Source organism: Musca vetustissima, unplaced genomic scaffold (genome assembly GCF_032173495.1).
Source record: "Musca vetustissima isolate MV318-11 ecotype Yass unplaced genomic scaffold, APGP_CSIRO_Mvet_v1 utg4927, whole genome shotgun sequence".
Taxonomy (NCBI): Eukaryota; Metazoa; Arthropoda; class Insecta; order Diptera; family Muscidae; genus Musca; species Musca vetustissima.
In genome coordinates this window covers 160,429-179,793 of record NW_026884396.1, presented here as the reverse complement: position 1 = coordinate 179,793, position 19,365 = coordinate 160,429, and the positions used below count along the sequence as shown (strand labels likewise).

Here is a 19,365-nt window from a genome sequence, read left to right as displayed (position 1 = left end):
TTAATATATGTTATAGATATCGGTTTTATTTATTCTGGAACCCATAATAAAATTTGATAGAGAATATTTTCTACTTTAAGACCACCCTTCTAAAATGAAGTGTATGGTGGAAAAACGCCTCAATTCGAAAATACAACGAAAATAACCAAACATTTATTATGAATTTTAAATTGTTAGCGATTTTTTTCTTGATATATAGTATAGCGAGAAATTTCATTTATACTGGGACTCATAGTGAAATTTGGTGAAGAGCATTTTTTCCATTAACACCTTTCCTCTGGAGCGACGAAGAGTGGCACAAATAGAGATAAAGCAATTTTATAATTTTCATTGCTCTCCTGACTTTTTTTAGTTGACGAGCCTTTTATTTTTTTATTGGCCTACTATGAGAAGATCCTCCTAGCCTTCCGTAGAACACCCCAGAAGTCCATTTTTATTTTAACTCACTTTCTATGTTGACCCCCCTCTTTTTGCAAATTTGTTTCTCTTCACTTGTGACTCACACACGTTTATGGTTTAAAGCTAAACAAAAAGCGAACGTTGTGGTTGAATGACCTTCATTTTTTGGCCAACAACTGTTTTGACCAAATAGCAATAAAAGTGAAAGATAGACAAGAGAATGTGTTTTCGAATAATTAAGTTTTTAAAATGACTCATCGTTTGTGTGGCAGTTAGTTTCTTTGGTTGGGTGAAAGATGATATGCCCAGCATTTAGTTTTGGTCATTTGCGAAATATTTAGCAAACATGCATACGTGTGTGTGTTTGTGCTCAGGGTATTAATTACAATTTAAGTGGCTGATTTTTATACGGAAGTGTTGGAATGAAGTAGAAAGCCATAATATGAATTGTGATAAAAATTTGCAAAAATCTCAATATGAAACGGTTGAATGGTGGATAAATAATGGACTTAATTTTTTTAATATTTATTTCAATTGCAGTATCTTCTTCTGTGATTAATACGATAATATTAATATCATCTACGATAATATTAATACCAATTAATACTCTCAGACATCACGCAACAGTGTTTTGGTTTTCCATAAAGAATTAAAAAATATATTTGCGTGATTGTTATTTTTTATTTCTTTAAAATTACAAAATACACAAATTCTTGAATTAGTAATTAAACTACATATTTTGATTAGTGTCCATATAAATTTACAAAATATAAATAATTTCTTCCTAGCAATAAAATATATTTCAAAGTGCAACAAAAATTTTAACCTAAATTTAAATTTTCTTTCGATTTGTTTTTGTTTTTCTAAACATTTTCAACAACTAAATTGGTCTTAAAAATTGTCGTATCTCGCTGCAATGCTTCAATAATTGTTATTTCAAAATTTTGATAGATTTCACGGAAATCCATAATATTTGTCGGTTCCGATTCCAACCAAAAACGATCAAATTCAAAGAGTAAATAACAATATAGCTTATGGAAATGCCTTAACGAACATGGCTGTTTAATGGCCTGTGCCAAATTATAGAAATGTGTTTTAGCATCACCGTTCTTGAGAAGGCGATATGCCATGGCAGTTAGATTAATGCCAACAATGGCAAATGTATAACCCAATTTGGGATGTCGTGAATGCAGCAGTACATGATGGGCAGCTTCTTTATATTCACGGGCAAAGAAGAGAAGATTTTCCAGACCCAACATACCCATGCCACGGAAATCGGTTTTTGGATCATCACCCTGAAAGAATGTGAAGGGAAATTTTGTATTACAAAAAAATTTCTTTAATATTTATTTTAAATTTTTACCTGAAATCCAATATCCTGCCACTGTTTTGTAATGCGTCCGGTTAGCTCTTCATCGGGCATTAAACGTTTCCATAATTCCAATAGTTTTTGTTCATGTTCCAAATTATCAGAATCATACATTTCCGCTCTTAGCCTTTCGACTTCATGCATCAAGTGTTTATAGCTCCATATGTGCAGGACACAACTACCAAATAGGCCAGCAAAATCTGCAAGAATAAAGAGGAATGTTATTAGGAAAATTTTAATATTTAGATTAGAAATAAAAAAAATAGTACGAGTAAAATAGGCTTACGCCAAAGTAGGGACCCTACCTTAGGCGTGTTTTTTTTTTAAATTATTTTTACTGGCCCATACCAAATATTTTTGGGAGCCTACCCTAGGCATGGATTTTTCAAAAATTATTTTTAGTGGCCCATACCAAATATTTTTGGGAGCCTACCTTAGGCATGGATTTTTTTAAAATTATTTTTAGTGACCCATACCAAATATTTTTGGGAGCCTACTTTAGGCGTGGATTTTTTAAAAATTATTTTTAGTGGCCCATACCAAATATAAAGTGTGTTTCAGTTGTCTACTTTTAGGCGTGGATTTTTTTTAAATTTTTACGTGTTTCATTTGCCTAATTTTAGGCGTGAAGTTTTTAAAATTTTTTGCGTGTTTCAGTTGCCTATTTTTAGGCTTGGTTTTTTTTTAAATGTTTTTAGTGGTTTAGTTTTAGTAATTTAGTTTTCCGCGGTTGTCTTTTTTAAAAGGTTTCTTTCCAAGAACAAAGCAATGTTAATATCCTACGATCAAGACAAAGTCTTCTATAAGAGGCCTTCTGATCTTTTATTCTCCTGGGTTTTCATCTGAGGACTTCCTGGGCATCTAATAAATCAGGACGATTGGACCTTGGAAAATTATTATTTAATAAATTGGCGCCATATTGGGCATAGGGAAAATTATCCACGCCGTATAACAAACAAGCCTTTATTTAGAAGGCCACAATGGTCTTCTCACAGAAGATGATATGGATTTCTAATAGCAGACGAAATGATTTTCTAATAGTTGAACAAAACGAAAAGACCTTCCCATTGAAGACCAATGAGTCTTTTCATGTAAGATGAAGGAGTCTACTAATAGAATACCAAAGGGTATACCTATAAAAGACGAAAGAGACTTCTATAGGAAGACTTTCTGAAGTTTTAACAACGGATCTTCTCATTAGTAGACTAACAGAACTTTTTATTAGAAGATAAACGGATCTAATCATTAGGTTCTTCTCATAATCTGTGGAAAGGGTCTTCTTATACAAGACGAGAGGGTATTCTCATAGAGTACTTAATTTTTCTCTTACAGAAGAACTTCTAGGATAATAACATCTGCTCCTCTGGGAGGATACCTTTTGGTCTACTAGGAGAATACTTGTAGGTCTTCAAGAAGACCTCCGGGTATTTCAGAAGAACTGATTTTCTATGAGATTTTCTACTTTATAAGTAGATTTTTTAGGTCTTTTTAAAAACTATCTTCAGATTTAGTGTATTGATCTGAATATATGATCATATTTGTGAATTCTACAAGAAAAACTTTTCAAATTAAATTGCAATTATTAAATAATAATATTAAAACCTACCTGGATGTATTCTCGGCTTAATACGTTTCACTCGCTGAACAACGGCCACAGCCTTAATAGGGAATTGCATCAGTTCCTCCTGGCTGCAATATTCAGCAGCTTCATCTAATTCCCTTAGCAAATGACGGATTTCAGGTTTCTTTGACAAGTACAAAGAACGTTCAACTTGTCGGGTACGACTAGCCCCCGAACGGGCACCATAACATATCCTTTGCAATTCACTTAGACGTGTGAAGGTGTGTAGGAACCATTTTATAAATGGACGGATATACACAAAGATGTATGGCAAAATTTTATCCAAAATAAACATGATTTGTTGTCTTGAATATCTTCGGTTGAATGGTCACAAACAAAATGTCAATTTGATCCTTTGGCAAGTTATTGCGTTTTAAATAATGACGTGTTCTTTGGTCAGTTGTTAGCTGCAAGGAAGAACAGCAGCAGCTGATGAAATTGTTTTGTAAATGACACAGAAGAAGAAAAAAACCACCACCACCACTTACCTTCTTGTGGTATGTCCTAGCCAATGACTTTGATGTTATGTTGTCGTCATAGTAACTCCTTGTTGTTGTTGTCAGGGACGAAATTGTTTACTCAAGTATTTGCTTATAAAATTGTGGAAATTATCACAATCCTTGTAATGTTTTTATTCTAATTCGCAGTATTTTAATAATTGACCTTCTTCGTTGTTTTTTTGTTTTTGCAATGATATTCTAAAACATCCCTATAACCATATAGAAAAGCGTTCCAAATGATATGAATATTGGTAGGTGGAAAAGAATTGCGAATAATAAATGAACACAAAGCAAAATTGATGTTTTATCAATGTGTTTACGAAAGAGTGTAATGCGTAACAACGATAAAACCCTGGAATGATAAAAAGAAGACAACAATCAGCTGATAATAGAAGGGCTATAAAGGCACAAATCTGACAGTTGATTACAAGCATGCTGCTTCTTCCATTAGATAAGCAGAAATCACTTTGAATTGATAACAAATAATATACAAAAGAAATTGTATGAAATAATAACTTTAATAAATCCACGATTATTTTCTGTTAGAAAAGCCAATCTTTAATAAATCCACGATTATTTTTTATTATAATAAATGATTTTTAATAAAACCACGCCTATTTTTTGTTATAAAAAATGATATTTAATAAATAAATTTGATTTTAAAAAATGATCTTTAATAAATCCAGGTCTATTTTTTATTATAAAAAATTACTTACTTACTTAGCTGGCTTGTGACTGAACTTTCGTTCCATAAGCCAAGCTTAAAAAATATTCCGTCTTTTGAGCATTTTTTCCAGTTTGAAAGACCATATTCGGCAATGTTGTCTTCCACTTTCCATCTTATTCGTGGCCTTCCCTTTCTGCGTGAACCACCAGCTGGTTCACTTTTATATGCTGGGGCATCTTAATCCATTCTCACAACACGACCTAGCCACGTAGTCGCTACAGCTCAATATGTCTAACAATGTCGATGTCCGAGAATAGCTGTTACAACTCATGGTTTATTCGACGGCGATATTCACCGTCAACGCAGATCGGCCCATAGATCTTTCGTAGAATTTTTCTCTCAAACACTCCAAAAGCTGTCTCATCTGCTTGCTCAAGTACCCATGCTTCAGATCCATATAACAGCACGGGCAGTATCAGCGTCTTGTAGAGTGTGAGTTTGGTCTGGCGGGAGAGGTTGCCTTGCGGTACCAAGGTATATAAAATCTTTGCCTGAATCCTCGTTCGGTATTAAAGAGCTCCGAGAGGTCCTTTCCGACTTTAACTGCTGATCTTGTGCCAGTTAAAGTTATCCTGCATAGCCGTATTAATTTTGCAGGAATACCCAACACAGACATGGCTTTATATACCTCTAAACAGATAGGCCTGTCGAATGCGGCTTTATAGTCGACGAATAGGTGTTTTCGTGTTTTTTTTTTAGGATTTGCCGCAGAATGAAAATCTGGTCAATGGAGGATTTGCCAGGTCTGAATCCGCGTTGGTATGGTCCAATAATGTCATTGACCATTGGCTTCAAACGCGGGATAGCACTTTATATGCAATGGGAAGGAAACTTATTCCTCTATAGTTGGCACATATAGTCTTGTCTCCTGTTTTGCGCACGGGACACAGGACGCTGAGGTTCCAATCATTGGGCATGCATTCTTCTAGCCAAATTGTACCTTACAAGCATCTGACCACCAGTCTTAAATAGTTCGGCTTGTAACCCATCGGCACCTGCTGATTTATTATTTCTTAAAAATTCACGTCTCGTTTCATGGCAGCTATAATACAGTGCGTAAATGTCTGATTTGCTTACGCCTGTCCCTTTCCATCGCATTTCCTGTAAGGCAATAATATCGACTTTGTACTTCTTGACTACATCCGCCAAAGCGAAAACTGCGCCTATTCTGTATAAGCTGCGCACATTCCAAGTGCAGATACGTGGTCCTTTATACGTTTGCGGGGGTCGTCAACATTAGGGGGTTTGGTTTTCTCTTTCTTTTCTTTTTCATAGTAGGAGGGGTTTTCCGAGTGTGGGCAACTAACCCGATGCCTCAACACATTTTATTTATTGTTCTTATGGGTGAACTCACTAGCTCATCGGATGATGAAAATAGCTACCCCAGGTGGCACCACGGGGAGGTTAGTGTCCATAATTTAGATGAAAGAGGGACAAAGATAAGCCTGGACTTCGCCGTAGCTTAGTATCTATCATCCCCTACGCCACTATTTCTTATTTAAAAAAAATTATCTTTAACCATCCGCTACTTTAAACAAAATCCACTCCTATTTATAGTCTTAAGAAGATTTCTGTTCACAGACTTCTGTGACCCACTGCAAATCACTCTCATGCAATATTTATTTTAATGATCATAATTATTATTACTTTGTAATAATATTTGTACGTATTTATTAGTTGAGGATAGAAGTTCTATTGGACTTATTTACCGAACACATGCAATAAACCACAGGTGATTATGGGTGGTAATAAAGATGTCGTGTTTCTCGCTATTATCTGCACATCATATCAAATGTACGAGTTTGTTACTGATATGAAATATCTCTTATCAAACCCAATTGGAAATTTTCATAATAATTTTTCTAAATTTCGAAAGGCTTCATTCGAATGGAATGACAATTCTTTGTTTCTAACGGCGATTTCCATAATGAATGTAAAAGAATGGGCAACACTGAAACTTTATTAACGGCATGTTCTCTCCTTCCCATCATTAAAACACCGCTGCTCTCTTCATATCACTCTCTCTCTCTCTCTGAGTAATTCATTTCCTATTGGGTTATATGAGCTACGTCACTATTATTATTATTATGTATAACGGTCGTCTGCTTTTTGTCTATTTGTGTGTGTTAGCGTAGATGTGTGTTGGCATTCTTTCCGCATTTTAAACGCCTGGAAACGGAGATTTTTGAGAATCCAGTTGTTTTTATTTTGTTTATCAGTCTCTCGCTAAACTACCGGCTGTTCAGACACGCGTGTCGCCTAATATATACATTTTTATTGATTTTTTTGGTATTTTCTTGAAATACTAACTGGAATATTTAATTTTTTTTGTTTAAACAATGTTAGCAACAAATGGTCGTCTTTGGAGCACCACCTGTGATGGTATGAAATCATATCAAATAATTATATTTGTTAGAGATTAATTAATAATAATTTTCCTAATATTTTTAGGTGAAATTGAAATCAGGTCATTGACCGAAGATAAGCTGGAGGAATCTTTAGATGTGAGTATTAAAAAAATGATAATATGAACGATAATAAAGATGTTAGTACGAACTGTGACAATTATTAAAGGTGTCAACAGACAACAGGTGTTCAAAATTTGTGTATTACTTAAAATTTGGTCGTTGAAGTGTTTTAAGATAAGAGTTTAAAATCTCACATGCAATGCTGATAAGATTTTTAAAACTTAAACCTCTACAATCGTCTCCAGAATGGTGGTCAAAGCCTTAATTGTCCGTGCGGAATATTTCCAATTCATAAATAAACGGTCATAATGTTTATAAATTGTATACCAAAAACTAATGATGCGAATTTTTCCAAAGGCGGAATAACTGGATGCATAAACAGAAATAAAATGCTCAATGAATATCGTAAATAAAAGTCGAATTCTGCAGTCGAAATATCTCGAACATGTAAGTGAATCGGATCAAATAAACTTTTTTCAGATTTCTGAAGGAGATAGACGCTTCCTCGATAATATTCCTTCGGTTATTTTCACCAATATTACTAGTAGCTCAGGTCATTCTGCCGCATGGTAGGGTTATAAAGAATGTCGCTATTCTAAATTGTCTGACCATTGCACAGACTTTATTTCTGCCTCCCAATGTGCTGGAGAAAAACTTACGCCTGTTGATAATTTATAGCCTTCGTAGTGTTGTACTACAGATTGTATGGACTAATCGTTGAGGGCACCATATGCAGTGAAATTCCGCCGACCCACTTCGAAAATGCAATTTTTAAGTTTTTATGATCTCCAACTTCTTTTATGACTACAATATTTTGTCAACTCGAGCACATCGTCTAGATTCTGATTCTTGATTGTCTCGGAATTGTGATTCATCAAACGCGATATAAATTTGCGGTCTCCGCGATAAGCAATAAATTTCAATAAATTTCCCTATATCATTTCACCACATTGACGAACTACTGTGGTTATGATTCCGATACAACTCAGCCATCACATCTTCGGAAGCGGCGAAGAGGATAAGGTCCCCGGAAGAGCAGGTGAAACTCGAAACGAAAAATACCTTTCTATTAGCTGAATGAAGGTAAGGCAGAGCCAACCTGAAGTCACTAACGAGTATCCATCAGTTGAGGACGAGAAAACTGGTTCTAATATTAAGAAGAAGAAGACGACCACTGCATCGGAATCATCCGTAAAGACCGGGAATCCCAAATGGGTAATTCGAACTTTATGACAGATTACGTTGATAGTACAAATTTGAGGGCGATAAAACTGGTTCTAATATATAGAAGACGACCACTGCATCGGAATCTAGCGTAAATACCGGGAATCCGAAATGGGCTTTTCGGACTTTACGACAGATGAAGTTGATAGTACAACTTTGTAAGTAACCGCCATCTTAAGCGAAAGTTGTCAGAGATCTATGATGTGGTTATCGATGAGAATATTAGGTTCGGAAATTTAAAAAAGGAGATCCAAAAGAGGTGATGGATGCAGTCCATCGATCTAACAAGTTGCGAATTCAATCTATGCTAGAATTTGAGTCCTTAAAGATCATAGAAGCCTTGAGAAAACTAGTAGCATCGCCTGAGATCGGCAAACCATTAAAATCGGAGTCTGTAAAGACCCGGAAACCTAAAAATACTAACCAAACGAAAAAGAGGAAAAGGGTTATAACAATGGGTTAGCAGCCGCCATCTTATGCGAAAGTTGCCAGAAGACGCTATAGAGACGGGCTCTGTTATGCAGCGATCCGAGAGAATAGTGCGTTCGGAAAATTAAAAATGATACTCATAACTGAAGATGGTGAAGAAAAGATAAATTACTTAATTACAAAAGGCAACGGTCTTCGTCAGAAAACGCATGCTCGAAGTCTTTGGTCTGCAGAACAAGACACTGCTGTTTAAGAAGTGGGAAGTTTTTCACAGGGAGCAGAAGGAAGAATGGAATTTCCTTGTGTTAGACTTGGACAGGTTTTCAACTGATCGAAGAAAAGAGACATTCTTGCATTTTAAAAGGCAACGGCATTCGTCACAGAAACTTAAAGACGGTCTACAGAACAAAACACTGTTGGCGAAGAAGTAGTAAGCAGAACTAAGAAGAGTCTTTCCTTGTGTTAGGCTTGGACAGGTCTTCAACTGGTCGAGTATCAGTTGATTTCTTCAAAACCGTTCCCAGTTAGCGTAGTCACTCACTGGGGTGCGCTCATTTGGCGATGTAAACAAATTAACATACTTATCTATAGGGACAAAACAACAAAACAACTGGAATGGCAAGTTAGGGGAACAACAACTCAACATATATTTTTAATGATAGAATTCCGATCAATCAATTAATTGTGAATTGTGTTCTGTTCTAGGTTCTGGATGGCTCATTTTTCTTATACGAATCGGTAAGCATTGGTTCGGAAATAAATCTCCCTGAAAATAAGCAAGCACGTCAAGAGTTACGAGAATTGTGTAAAATCACCGCCGAGGATGGAGTTTCATTGATCGCAATCGAGAAGGCTAGTGGAAAACCAATTGCTGTGGCGTTCAATAAAATTCAGGTAAGTAGATTTGGAAGGGAGAGGAAGAAGAATAAAAATAATATTAATTAGGTACTATATGCCCCTGGGTATAGGTCCACAGAATGTTATTCTCCTCCCGCCTCATTTTATATTTTTTGTTCCGAATCCAATTTTAATATTTTTTTTCTATTTTCAGTACATTCCGGAAAATGGTGATGATGTTTTCTTTCTGAAATTCCGCAACGAGAAAGCCCATTCGCCCCAAGCTCAATCTCTAATGGACTTCATGATTGCCGTCGACGCGGAATATGATGTTTTTGAGAAATTCCAATTTAAATGTACCTGTGAATTGATGTTTTTGGCCACATTACCGGAATGGGGTTGCAAGGGAATTGCCAAGGTTCTAACCCAACATACAGTGGAGTTGACGCGAGAACTTAAAGATGGCAAAGGTTTAGAATTTATACACCCTAGTTTGCGCCATCGTCGCCCCGAAGCCGTGACCGTTCTATGGACATCGAATTTTTCACAAAAAGTTGGAAAGGCTGTGGGTTTTAAGTCGCTCAACGCTGTGCCCTATACGAAATTCCATTTTAATGGTAAAACATTTAGTGATCGTATTGGACCGATCCATAAGGGTTGTGAACATGCTGTTTATTTGTTTTAAGTTCAGAATTTAGAAGAAAAAAATAATGTTTGTTGTAGGAAATTTTTTATTAGAATTGTAGAAAAATTAAATTTGATTTTTTTTGTTATGAAAAAATAAATGTTGAAATATTTATTTTTGGTGGTTGTGTAAAAAAGTTGATATTTTTCTTTTAAGGAGCTCAGAATGTAGAAGCTATAATGTTAAAAAACTATTACGAACAGAATAAACATTTATTTCGAAATTGCGGGACCAGGATAAACATAGAACATGGATATAGTATTCAATATTAATTTATACCCTCCTACATTATAAAATCGATACATTATTGTTGTAATCTAAAGTCTTCATACGTATGAAAATAATTACAATGTAATTGAGAACCTACTTGGCATAAATTCTGCGTGTCGAATTTGATTTCAAACTATTTATTGAATGTAATTTTTATAGGTTTTGCATGTTGAATACAAATTACACTACTGAACAGAAATAATCGCAAATCCAGACTAATAAAAGAGTAAGTGATTGACTGACTGACCGATTTAACGATTCATTAACGCCGAATGAACGCCGTTGGTCACTGAACGACATTGTATTTTCTTCTACACCTTCAGTGTTGTTCACAGGTTCACTGATTTTGACCAACTGAACGGCGTCAAATAAGAGCAATTTTTTATGTATAGCTGGAGGGTCAGTTAATAATATGAAGCGACATTTAAAAGCAAATCACCCCCATGGACAACCGTTGAGCTAGAAACTACGAATAAGAGGCAAAGGTGTCTGGAGCAACATCTACCGCCCAAACAAGTGTGCTGCCGAATATAACGGAGTTATGCCATGGACCACCACCCATTAACAAGGTGGAGAAAATATATAGGAAAGGTAATCATTCTTTACGGTCGGTCTAAATTGGTATACGCTGTCATGACAATTGAACTGAGTACCTATTTGGACGATATAAGCAACTGAACGAGGTGAACGACCTAGTTCACTTAAAAAAATATGATCTAGTTCGTTCGATCACTGAACTGAACGATATTGCCCAAGACTACTCTTAAATTTTAAATGAGGGTCACTGATGCAGTGTCGAAAAGATATAGCAAAGGGTTTTTTGGACATTCGAACTATAAGTATGCAAAAAGTACTAAAACGTACTAAATTTAGTACAATTTCGTAGCATGTGAATGGATAGAGCTAAAAATTTGAAATTTGGAATGCGAATAAGGGTTGAGATGTAGGGTCTATTTAAGGAGATGGTTTTGAAAGCGTGTACACATGTGTACTAATACATGTGTACTATATTTCGTACAAATTTAATTTGGAGATACAAATCGAGCTGGAATCCTGGAATTTGAAATTAACATTACCGACGGAGTGTAGGATTGGGATATGTACGTTGTTTTGGAAATTTGTTACTTAGTGTAACAGAAGTACTATATCGTACTATAATTGGTACAATTTGGATTTGGGTGAATCGATAGAACGGGAACAATAAAATTTGTAGTCAGGATTACTGTAGGAGTGTAGGAATGGGGTCAGGATTCAGTTTAAGCAATTTATATTTATGGGTACTAAATGGTACTAAATTTAGTACATTTTGAATTTTAGGCGAACCAATAGATCTAGAATCATGAAATTTGGAGTCAAGATCACTGTTGAGGTGTAAGATCGAGATGTGTAAGAAGTTTTAAAATTTTTTACTAATGTGTACTAAATTTGGTACAATTTGAGTTGTGAGTGAACCGATAGAGTTGGAATCCTGAAACTTAGATTTGGGATCACTGTGGGGGTGTAGGATTGGCGTATATAGGAAGATTTGGAAATTTGCACTAAGTGTACTAAATTTGGTACAATTTGAATTGTGAGTGAACCGATACAGTTTGAATCCTGAAATTTTGATTAAGGATCAGTGTGAAGGTGTAGGATTGGGGTATGTAGGAAGTTTTGGAAATTTGTACTATTGTGTACTAAATTTGGTACAATTTGAATTGTAAGTGAACCGATACAGTTTGAATCCTGAAATTTTGATTAAGGATCAGTGTGAAAGTGTAGGATTGGGGTATGTAGGAAGTTTTGGAAATTTGTACTATTGTGTACTAAATTTGGTACATTTTGAATTGTGAGTGAACCGACAGAGTTGGAATCCTGAAACATGGATTTGAGATCACCTATGGTTTAAGTAGGAAGTTTTGGAAAATGCTGTAGGTTCGGGGTATGCAGGAAATTTTTTTTGGATGGTTGAGGAGGGTGCTTATGGAAATAATGTGTGCTAAATGGAACTAAATTTGTTAAAATCTGGATTTGGGTGAACCTTTAGAGCTCGAATCATGAAATTTGGTACTAAATGGTACACAAATTCAATTTATGGTCGATATTAATGTGTGGATTGTTTAGTTTTTCTGACATATGCAGTATTCTGTGAAAATAAAATATTTTCTGTGATAATAAAATATGTTTATACATGTTTTAATATTACCCCCATTCGGTAACGAAGTAGCGGATATATGCTAGTAATGCAATAAGACAATACATGTTTTGGTCTTTTAGTTTCTCTAAAAAAATATTAAAAAAATAACACGCCTTGTGGTTTCTTGAAAAAATAATTTTTAAAATATCCACGCCTTATGGTTTCTTGAAAAAATAATTTAAAAAAAAATCTCACTTTATCTTATCTTTTATCAATTTCCAATCTATACACCCTTATATCTTCATAACTATTAATAGAACACACATCGGTCAGTCAGTCTGTCGGTCCGTTAAAAAGTTAACTAAGTTTAACTCGATCGATTTCAATTAATTTTTATTATTTTTTTTTCAGACGTTTTACGAAATAGGGGAAACGTCATGCACAACTTTGACACAAATAATGGAGCGCCATCATGACAAGTCTCTTTAATAAAAATAAATAGCACACTCGTAACAATTCTCTCTTCCTCAATTTGTTTTACTATTAAATAGTATTTGTTCTAAGCCACCAGACATGTCCGAATGACAATTTACTACGAGTACACTGAGAGAAAATTGGTTTAAAAGAAAAAAAAAAACATTTTTTTGGCCGAAAAAATATTTTTTTTTTAAATTCAGGCCTATTTGTTATTAAGAAAAAATATTTTTTATTCTGTCGAAAAAATATAATCGAAATTTATTTCAGTGTATCGAAATTGCTATGTTTCTCAATAGCTATGTTTCCACTGCAAATGATAACATTTTATTAAAATCATTAGAAATGATAAGCAGCAGAACAAATGAACGAAAATATTAAACGATCGAGGAACTACAACCCATTCTAGCCTCCACCACCACTAAATGCTGAGTATGAAAGTGAATGTGGAACCTGCTGAAGCGGCAGCAGAGAGCGTCCATGCGACATAGTGTAATTTCGAAAGATTGCAACGAGCAAAGAAATTAATCACAATTTAGTTGTAAAATATTGGGGTTGGAAGGTGGTTGTTGAAAAAATACGCTTAAAGAAAACAAAAATCGGAAGATATCTACTTTCGAAAAAATAATAAAAAAATACAATTTCAAATAGCAGCATGGCTTCAAAAGAGTGTTTAAAATTGATCTGTGATGGTATTAAAAAAATTATATAATTTTTTTGAAATAAATGAAAATAAAATTAAACAATTCTAGGTGACATTGAAATTGTTCGGATTACGGAGGATTTATATGATGACACAATTGAGGTGGGTAGAAGAAATTTAAATTTTTTTTAATATAAATAAAAAAAAAAAATTATGAGAGGATTTAAAGCAAATTTCAAACCTGAATTTTTTAAAAAATATTTTTTAAAAAATCAATATGCAGCCGTGAATTTAATAAAGAAACTACATTTGTTAACAGAATTATAGAGGAGGTATTAGATATAACAAAATTTTCAGCAAACTTAATAGATGAGATCCAGGATTGGAGAGTCGCAGAAGAGTACTCCTCTTCTGACCACAAATATATTATGTTCAAAATCCAACGGCCACCGCCGAAACCCATATACTTCCAAAACAAGTCTAAAACTAACTGGTTAAAGTTTGGGAGACTAGTCAAAGAGAGTTTAGGGCAACCAAATTATGAGTGCCTAGGCACGAATGACATAGACAGGCTGACATTGTAAAGGCTTTCGAAGAAAGTTGTCCTCATCGAGAAAGGAGATCTGCCTTTGGAAAACCCTGAATGACAGGGGAGATTCGGAACAAAGGAAAAGAGGTCCGAAAGCGTTACAACAGAGCACGCCGAAAAAACTCTACAGTTTTCTGGGACAACTTCCGAGATAAACGGAAAGAATACAATAAATTGACAAGAAACGCCAAACGCAACTCCTGGAAGCTGTTCTGCGTGCCTAGACACGAATGACATAGGCAGGAACGTCAACAAATTAACGGAAGTAATTGTAAAGGCTTTCGAAGAAAGTTGTCCTCTTCGAGAAAGGAGATATGCCTTTGAAAAACCCTGGATGACAGGGGAGATTCGAAACAAAGGAAAAGAGGTCCGAAAGCATTACAACAGAGCACGCCGAAAAAACTCTACAGTTTTCTGGGACAACTTCCGAGATAAATGGAAATAATAGAATAAATTGACAAGAAACGCCAAACGCAACTCCTGGAAGCTGTTCTGCGAACAGGTAGATAGTGTCAACGACTTTTCAAAAATCAAGAAGTTTCTATCCAAGACCCACACCCAACCCGAAACTATGCTAGACGGTGAGTGTAATAGGATAGAAACAATCGAGGAAACACTAAGGTTCCTAATGAATGCTCAATTCCCAGCGAACACATCGACAATGGACGATGTCATGGCAGATAGGGAAGAAAGGTCAGAGGAACCTATTATCGGCAACTCAATGGTGTTAGAAGCCTTAAAAAGCTTCTCATCATTGAAAGCGGCAGGACCGGATACCGTTTTCCCCGCGTTACTACAAAAAAATGCGGTATTTTTATCACCAAATTTAGCCGCACTCTTTAATGCATGTTTAAGGTTGACGTACACACCAAAAGCTTGGCAGGAAGCCAGGCTAGTCTTCATACCCAAGCCCGGCAAGGCAAACTACGCCACACCAAAATCATATCGGCCAATAAGGCTAACTTCTTTCCTACTCATAATCATTTAACGTACAATCGACACCATGATAAAGAGCAGTATACCTAATGATGCGCTGAAATACAAACAACGTGCGTATGTAAAGGGGAGATCAGTGGAAAGCGCTTTACATGAGGTAGTACTCTATATTGAGGGCACCTTCGCTGAGAAGATGTATACCTTAGCGGTATGCATTGACATGAAGGAGTCAGCACTAATATGCTTATCCAATCCTTAGATACCTTCCAAGTTGACCGGGAAATCATAGACTGGGTTAACTATATGCTAAGGAATCGATGGATTAGCTGTAGCATACAAGTAGGTCAGGGAACACCACAGGGAGGGATTTTGTCACCGCTCCTGTGGGTAACTACTATAAATGGACTCTTAAGGAACTTAACGGATAAAGGATTTGAACCAATCTGTTATGCAGTTGACGTTATAATACTTCTTTGGGGAAGGAATCCCAATTTACTATGCAGGAAAGCCGAAACGGTGCTAAAAATCGCCTACGACGGGGCAAAACCGATGGGCTTAAACGTAAATCCGAACAAAACGGAGATATGTTTTTTTACTAGAAAGACAAAAATAGGTCAGTATGAAGAGCCCATCTTTCAAAACAAAACGATAGCCATATCAAACAAAGTTAAGTATCTGGAAGTAATTCTAGATAAGAAACTCAAATGGAAAGACTATTTACAGCAAAGGGCCGACAAGGTCCATAGATGCTGGTCTTTCTGTAGAAGAGCCGTAGGATCTAAATGGGGTTTCAATCAAAAAGATGATACACTGGATCTATAATAGCGTTATTAGACCAATTCTAACATACACGTCTGTTGTCTCGTGGATAGCAATGTAACGTAAAAACGTTGCAGAAAGTTCAAAGAACGTGTTGCCTAGGAATATGTGGAGCAATGCGTACAACTCCAACTGGGCTTTGGAGACAATATTATATATAGACCCAATAGACATCCAAATAAAATATGAAGCGGGGGTTGCAGCTTTAAGACATAAGGCAATGGACGAGTGGATAGACACCGGACACAACATACCGCACAAAAACATTTTAAGGCAACTACTGAGTCAACAATCAATACCTTTGACGCGGACCGTATACCTGAAACGAGAGTAGTGACACGGTGTGAAACTATAATACCAGATAGAGAACAATGGAATAGTGGAACACTAGTTGAGATGATGCCTGGTAACTGTTGCTACACAGATGGCTCTCGACTAGGAGGAAAATCTGGACTGGGACTTTTTATAGAAGAACCGGGTACCGAAATTTCTCTTCGTCTTACAGATAGATCATAGCACGATCTTGCAGGCGGAGGTGTAGGGAAGACATTGAAACGCTGGAACATTTCCTGTGCCATTGCCCAGCATTTACAAGCCTTCGGAAACAATTCTTGGGAAATTACACTCTTCACGGACTAACCGATCTGAGGGGGTGTGAATGGAGAGACAGAAGGAGTTCACAAAAAATACTGAACTCCTAGATTCATAGGGGAATCAAACCCAAAAGCTTTTTAATCTAAGCTTTCACTAATTCCAACATTCTCCGCAATTCTAGAGCGCACAGGCCTCATTTGGCTTATGTGTATGTCCATCTTATGTTGGACATGTGGTGGCGTCATCTACCGCTCTTTTCAACCTAACCTATTAAAGAATAATTTTTCAGGCAGCCTTATAGGCGTGGATTTATTAAAGAAGTTTTTTTTTGGATGGCTTCTAGGAGTGGATTTATTAAAGAATACATTTTCGGCAGCTTTCTAGGCGTGGATTTATTAAAGAATAATTTTCGAGCAGACTTCTAGGCGTGGATTTATTAAAGAATAATTTTTGGCAGCCTTCTAGGCGTGGACTTATTAAAGAATAATTTTTGAGGCAGCCTTCTAGGCGTGGATTTATTAAAGAATAATTTTCGAGGCAGCCTTCTAGGCGTGGACTTATTAAAGAATAATTTTTGAGGCAGCCTTCTAGGCGTGGACTTATTAAAGAAAAATTTTTGAGGCAGCCTTCTAGACGTGGATTTATTAAAGAATAATTTTTTGGCACACTTCTAGGTGAGGATTTATTAGAGAATAATTATGTGTTATTTCAGCTCTACCAAAATTATTTTATGAAATATGAAAATGTCAGCATTGCCTGTGAGCTGTTGGAATCATCGGAAACCATTGCCGAAATGGAACAACTAATTCGGGCCATACTCAAGGATAATATTTCATTTGCGGCCCGAGATGTCAAAACTAAGCAGTTGGTGGCCATGTGTATTAATAAAATGGTGGTAGGTATTAGAATTCTTTGAAAAAACTGTGAGTTTCATTACAGACCCAAGAGGGGTCTGAAGGATCTTCTAGGGACATTTTGATTCCCATTGAAAAATCTTTTGAAATTTCTCTATAAGAAACAATGATTTCCAAAATTTAACTCTGCTCTACTCTACAGAATCCCTCCGCCAACATAACCCTCGACGACGTGTTCGACTCCTTCAAAACGGAAAATATGAAAGCGGTAGGAAACTATCTGCACTATGTTGAGTATACCTATGACATCAACAAAGAATGGCAGATCGACTGTTGGATTGAATTAACCTTTTTGGCGACACGAACCGAATATGGGCGAAAGGGTATTGCCTTGTCGTTAGCCGAATTCCTTAACGAATATGCTAAGAAATTACGGGATGGCGATGAAAATGAATTACAGCTCCTACCCAGCCACATTAAGGATCAAAGACCTCAGGCCATAACAGCAGCCTTTACTTCAAGATTTTCACAGAAGATTGGAGAAAAATTGGAATTTGAAACATTGTTTGAGGTGGAGAATTCCCAATTTTCATTTCGTGGAAAATCATATGCGGAGAAAATCGACCCGATACATAAATATTCGAGATTTGCAGCAAAGAAGTTGTAAAATTTAATTTTAAGGATGCCAGTCGGTGTTGTCGACAGATGTCGACAGCCTTTGCTTTGCGGAGGTCTTCGGAATTACACACAGATTGTTTTATTAGCTTTATATAAGAAATGTGTTTTTGTCAAAGAGGTTTCGGATTTAATGTTAATAAAATTTTATAAAATATTGAGCATTAGTGATGGATGTACCGGAAGGAGTGGACTACTGAATATATCTTCAGAATTGATATAGGGTCGGTAAAGAAAATAGGTTTTGCAAGGTTATAAATATTGAAAATTTTGACCAATTGTGGTGGAGGTACCAGAAGGAGTGGACCAATGGGTCCTATCTTTGGACTTAATATAGATTTCGTAAAGAAAATTGGTTGTGAAAAGTTTGGTTCACATCGGACATTCCATTCTCTGATATAGAATTTACAAATATTGAAAATTTTGACCATTTGTGGGGGAGGTACTAGAAGGAGTGGACCAATGGGTCCCATATTCCTACTTGATTTAGGCGTGGTGAAGACAATAGATTGTATAAAGTTTCATTAAAATCGGATAGTCCGTTTGTATGTTATTTTAAAATTAAATGTTAGCACAATTTTAACCATTTTGTGGGGGAGGTACCAGAAAGAGCGGATCAATGTGTTCAATCTTCAAACTTGATATAGGCTTGGTGAAGGTAATAGATTGTGGTTTTGACCCTCTGAGGGGGAGGTACCAGAAAGAGTGGACCAAACTTAATCTGGCTTGGTAAAGATAATAGGTTGTACAAAGTTTCGTTAAAATCGGATAATCGGTTTGCATGCTATTATAAAATTAATTTTAGCACAGTTTTGACCATTTTGTGGGGGAGGTAACAGAAGGAGTGGACCGATATTCCCCATTTTCGAATTTAAACTAAGTTTGGATGAAATATTAAGATGCAAAGTTTGAATGAAATCGGTTGCCGCCATCGAGAGTTATTGTGCGCACCAGCCAGCCACACAGACAGACGGACAACGGACGGAGGGACATGTGTAAATTGACTACAAATTTTCGAAAACGGATTTGGTCCAAAGAAACATGGGGTCTAAAACCAATATTTCGATGAGACACATTTTCACCGTATCAAAGTGCATTAGCCTAAAGGCTGAGGGTATAAAAATAGGCGTGGATTT

At 36.0% G+C, this 19,365-nt stretch overlaps 3 protein-coding genes across 3 annotated transcripts; 2 read left to right on the top strand and 1 right to left on the bottom strand.

Moving 5' to 3' along the window:
* Positions 1-1,258: 1,258 nt before the first annotated feature.
* LOC133331353 (ELMO domain-containing protein 2) lies at positions 1,259-3,688 on the bottom strand. The gene is made up of 3 exons (XM_061539750.1): positions 3,375-3,688; positions 1,763-1,968; positions 1,259-1,694 (listed from the first exon to the last, which is right to left on the bottom strand). Exons 1-3 carry the CDS (start codon positions 3,682-3,684, stop codon positions 1,263-1,265), a joined length of 948 nt encoding a protein of 315 aa, XP_061395734.1. The 5' UTR covers positions 3,685-3,688; the 3' UTR covers positions 1,259-1,262.
* Positions 3,689-6,955: 3,267 nt separating this feature from the next.
* On the top strand, positions 6,956-10,259 carry LOC133331361 (uncharacterized). Its single transcript, XM_061539759.1, has 4 exons — positions 6,956-6,998; positions 7,068-7,120; positions 9,443-9,631; positions 9,789-10,259. Exons 1-4 carry the CDS (start codon positions 6,956-6,958, stop codon positions 10,257-10,259), a joined length of 756 nt encoding a protein of 251 aa, XP_061395743.1.
* A 3,515-nt stretch (positions 10,260-13,774) lies between these two features.
* On the top strand, positions 13,775-18,221 carry LOC133331360 (uncharacterized). The gene is made up of 4 exons (XM_061539758.1): positions 13,775-13,811; positions 13,872-13,924; positions 17,413-17,595; positions 17,757-18,221. Exons 1-4 carry the CDS (start codon positions 13,775-13,777, stop codon positions 18,219-18,221), a joined length of 738 nt encoding a protein of 245 aa, XP_061395742.1.
* The last annotated feature ends 1,144 nt before the right edge of the window (positions 18,222-19,365 follow it).

Excerpts from the sequence above, each read along its gene's own strand:
- LOC133331360 (XM_061539758.1), top strand. The coding sequence starts at position 13,775 with ATGGCTTCAAAAGAGTGTTTAAAATTGATCTGTGATG. Across the intron at positions 13,812-13,871 it reads TTTAAAATTGATCTGTGATG|GTGACATTGAAATTGTTCGG; the intron begins GTATTAAAAAAA and ends AAACAATTCTAG. Across the intron at positions 17,596-17,756 it reads TGTGTATTAATAAAATGGTG|AATCCCTCCGCCAACATAAC; the intron begins GTAGGTATTAGA and ends TCTACTCTACAG.
- LOC133331353 (XM_061539750.1), bottom strand. The coding sequence starts at position 3,684 with ATGTTTATTTTGGATAAAATTTTGCCATACATCTTTGTGTATATCCGT. Across the intron at positions 1,969-3,374 it reads TAAGCCGAGAATACATCCAG|ATTTTGCTGGCCTATTTGGT; the intron begins GTAGGTTTTAAT and ends TTATTCTTGCAG. Across the intron at positions 1,695-1,762 it reads GGCAGGATATTGGATTTCAG|GGTGATGATCCAAAAACCGA; the intron begins GTAAAAATTTAA and ends ACATTCTTTCAG.
- LOC133331361 (XM_061539759.1), top strand. The coding sequence starts at position 6,956 with ATGTTAGCAACAAATGGTCGTCTTTGGAGCACCACCTGTGATG. Across the intron at positions 7,121-9,442 it reads AGCTGGAGGAATCTTTAGAT|GTTCTGGATGGCTCATTTTT; the intron begins GTGAGTATTAAA and ends GTTCTGTTCTAG. Across the intron at positions 9,632-9,788 it reads TGGCGTTCAATAAAATTCAG|TACATTCCGGAAAATGGTGA; the intron begins GTAAGTAGATTT and ends TTCTATTTTCAG.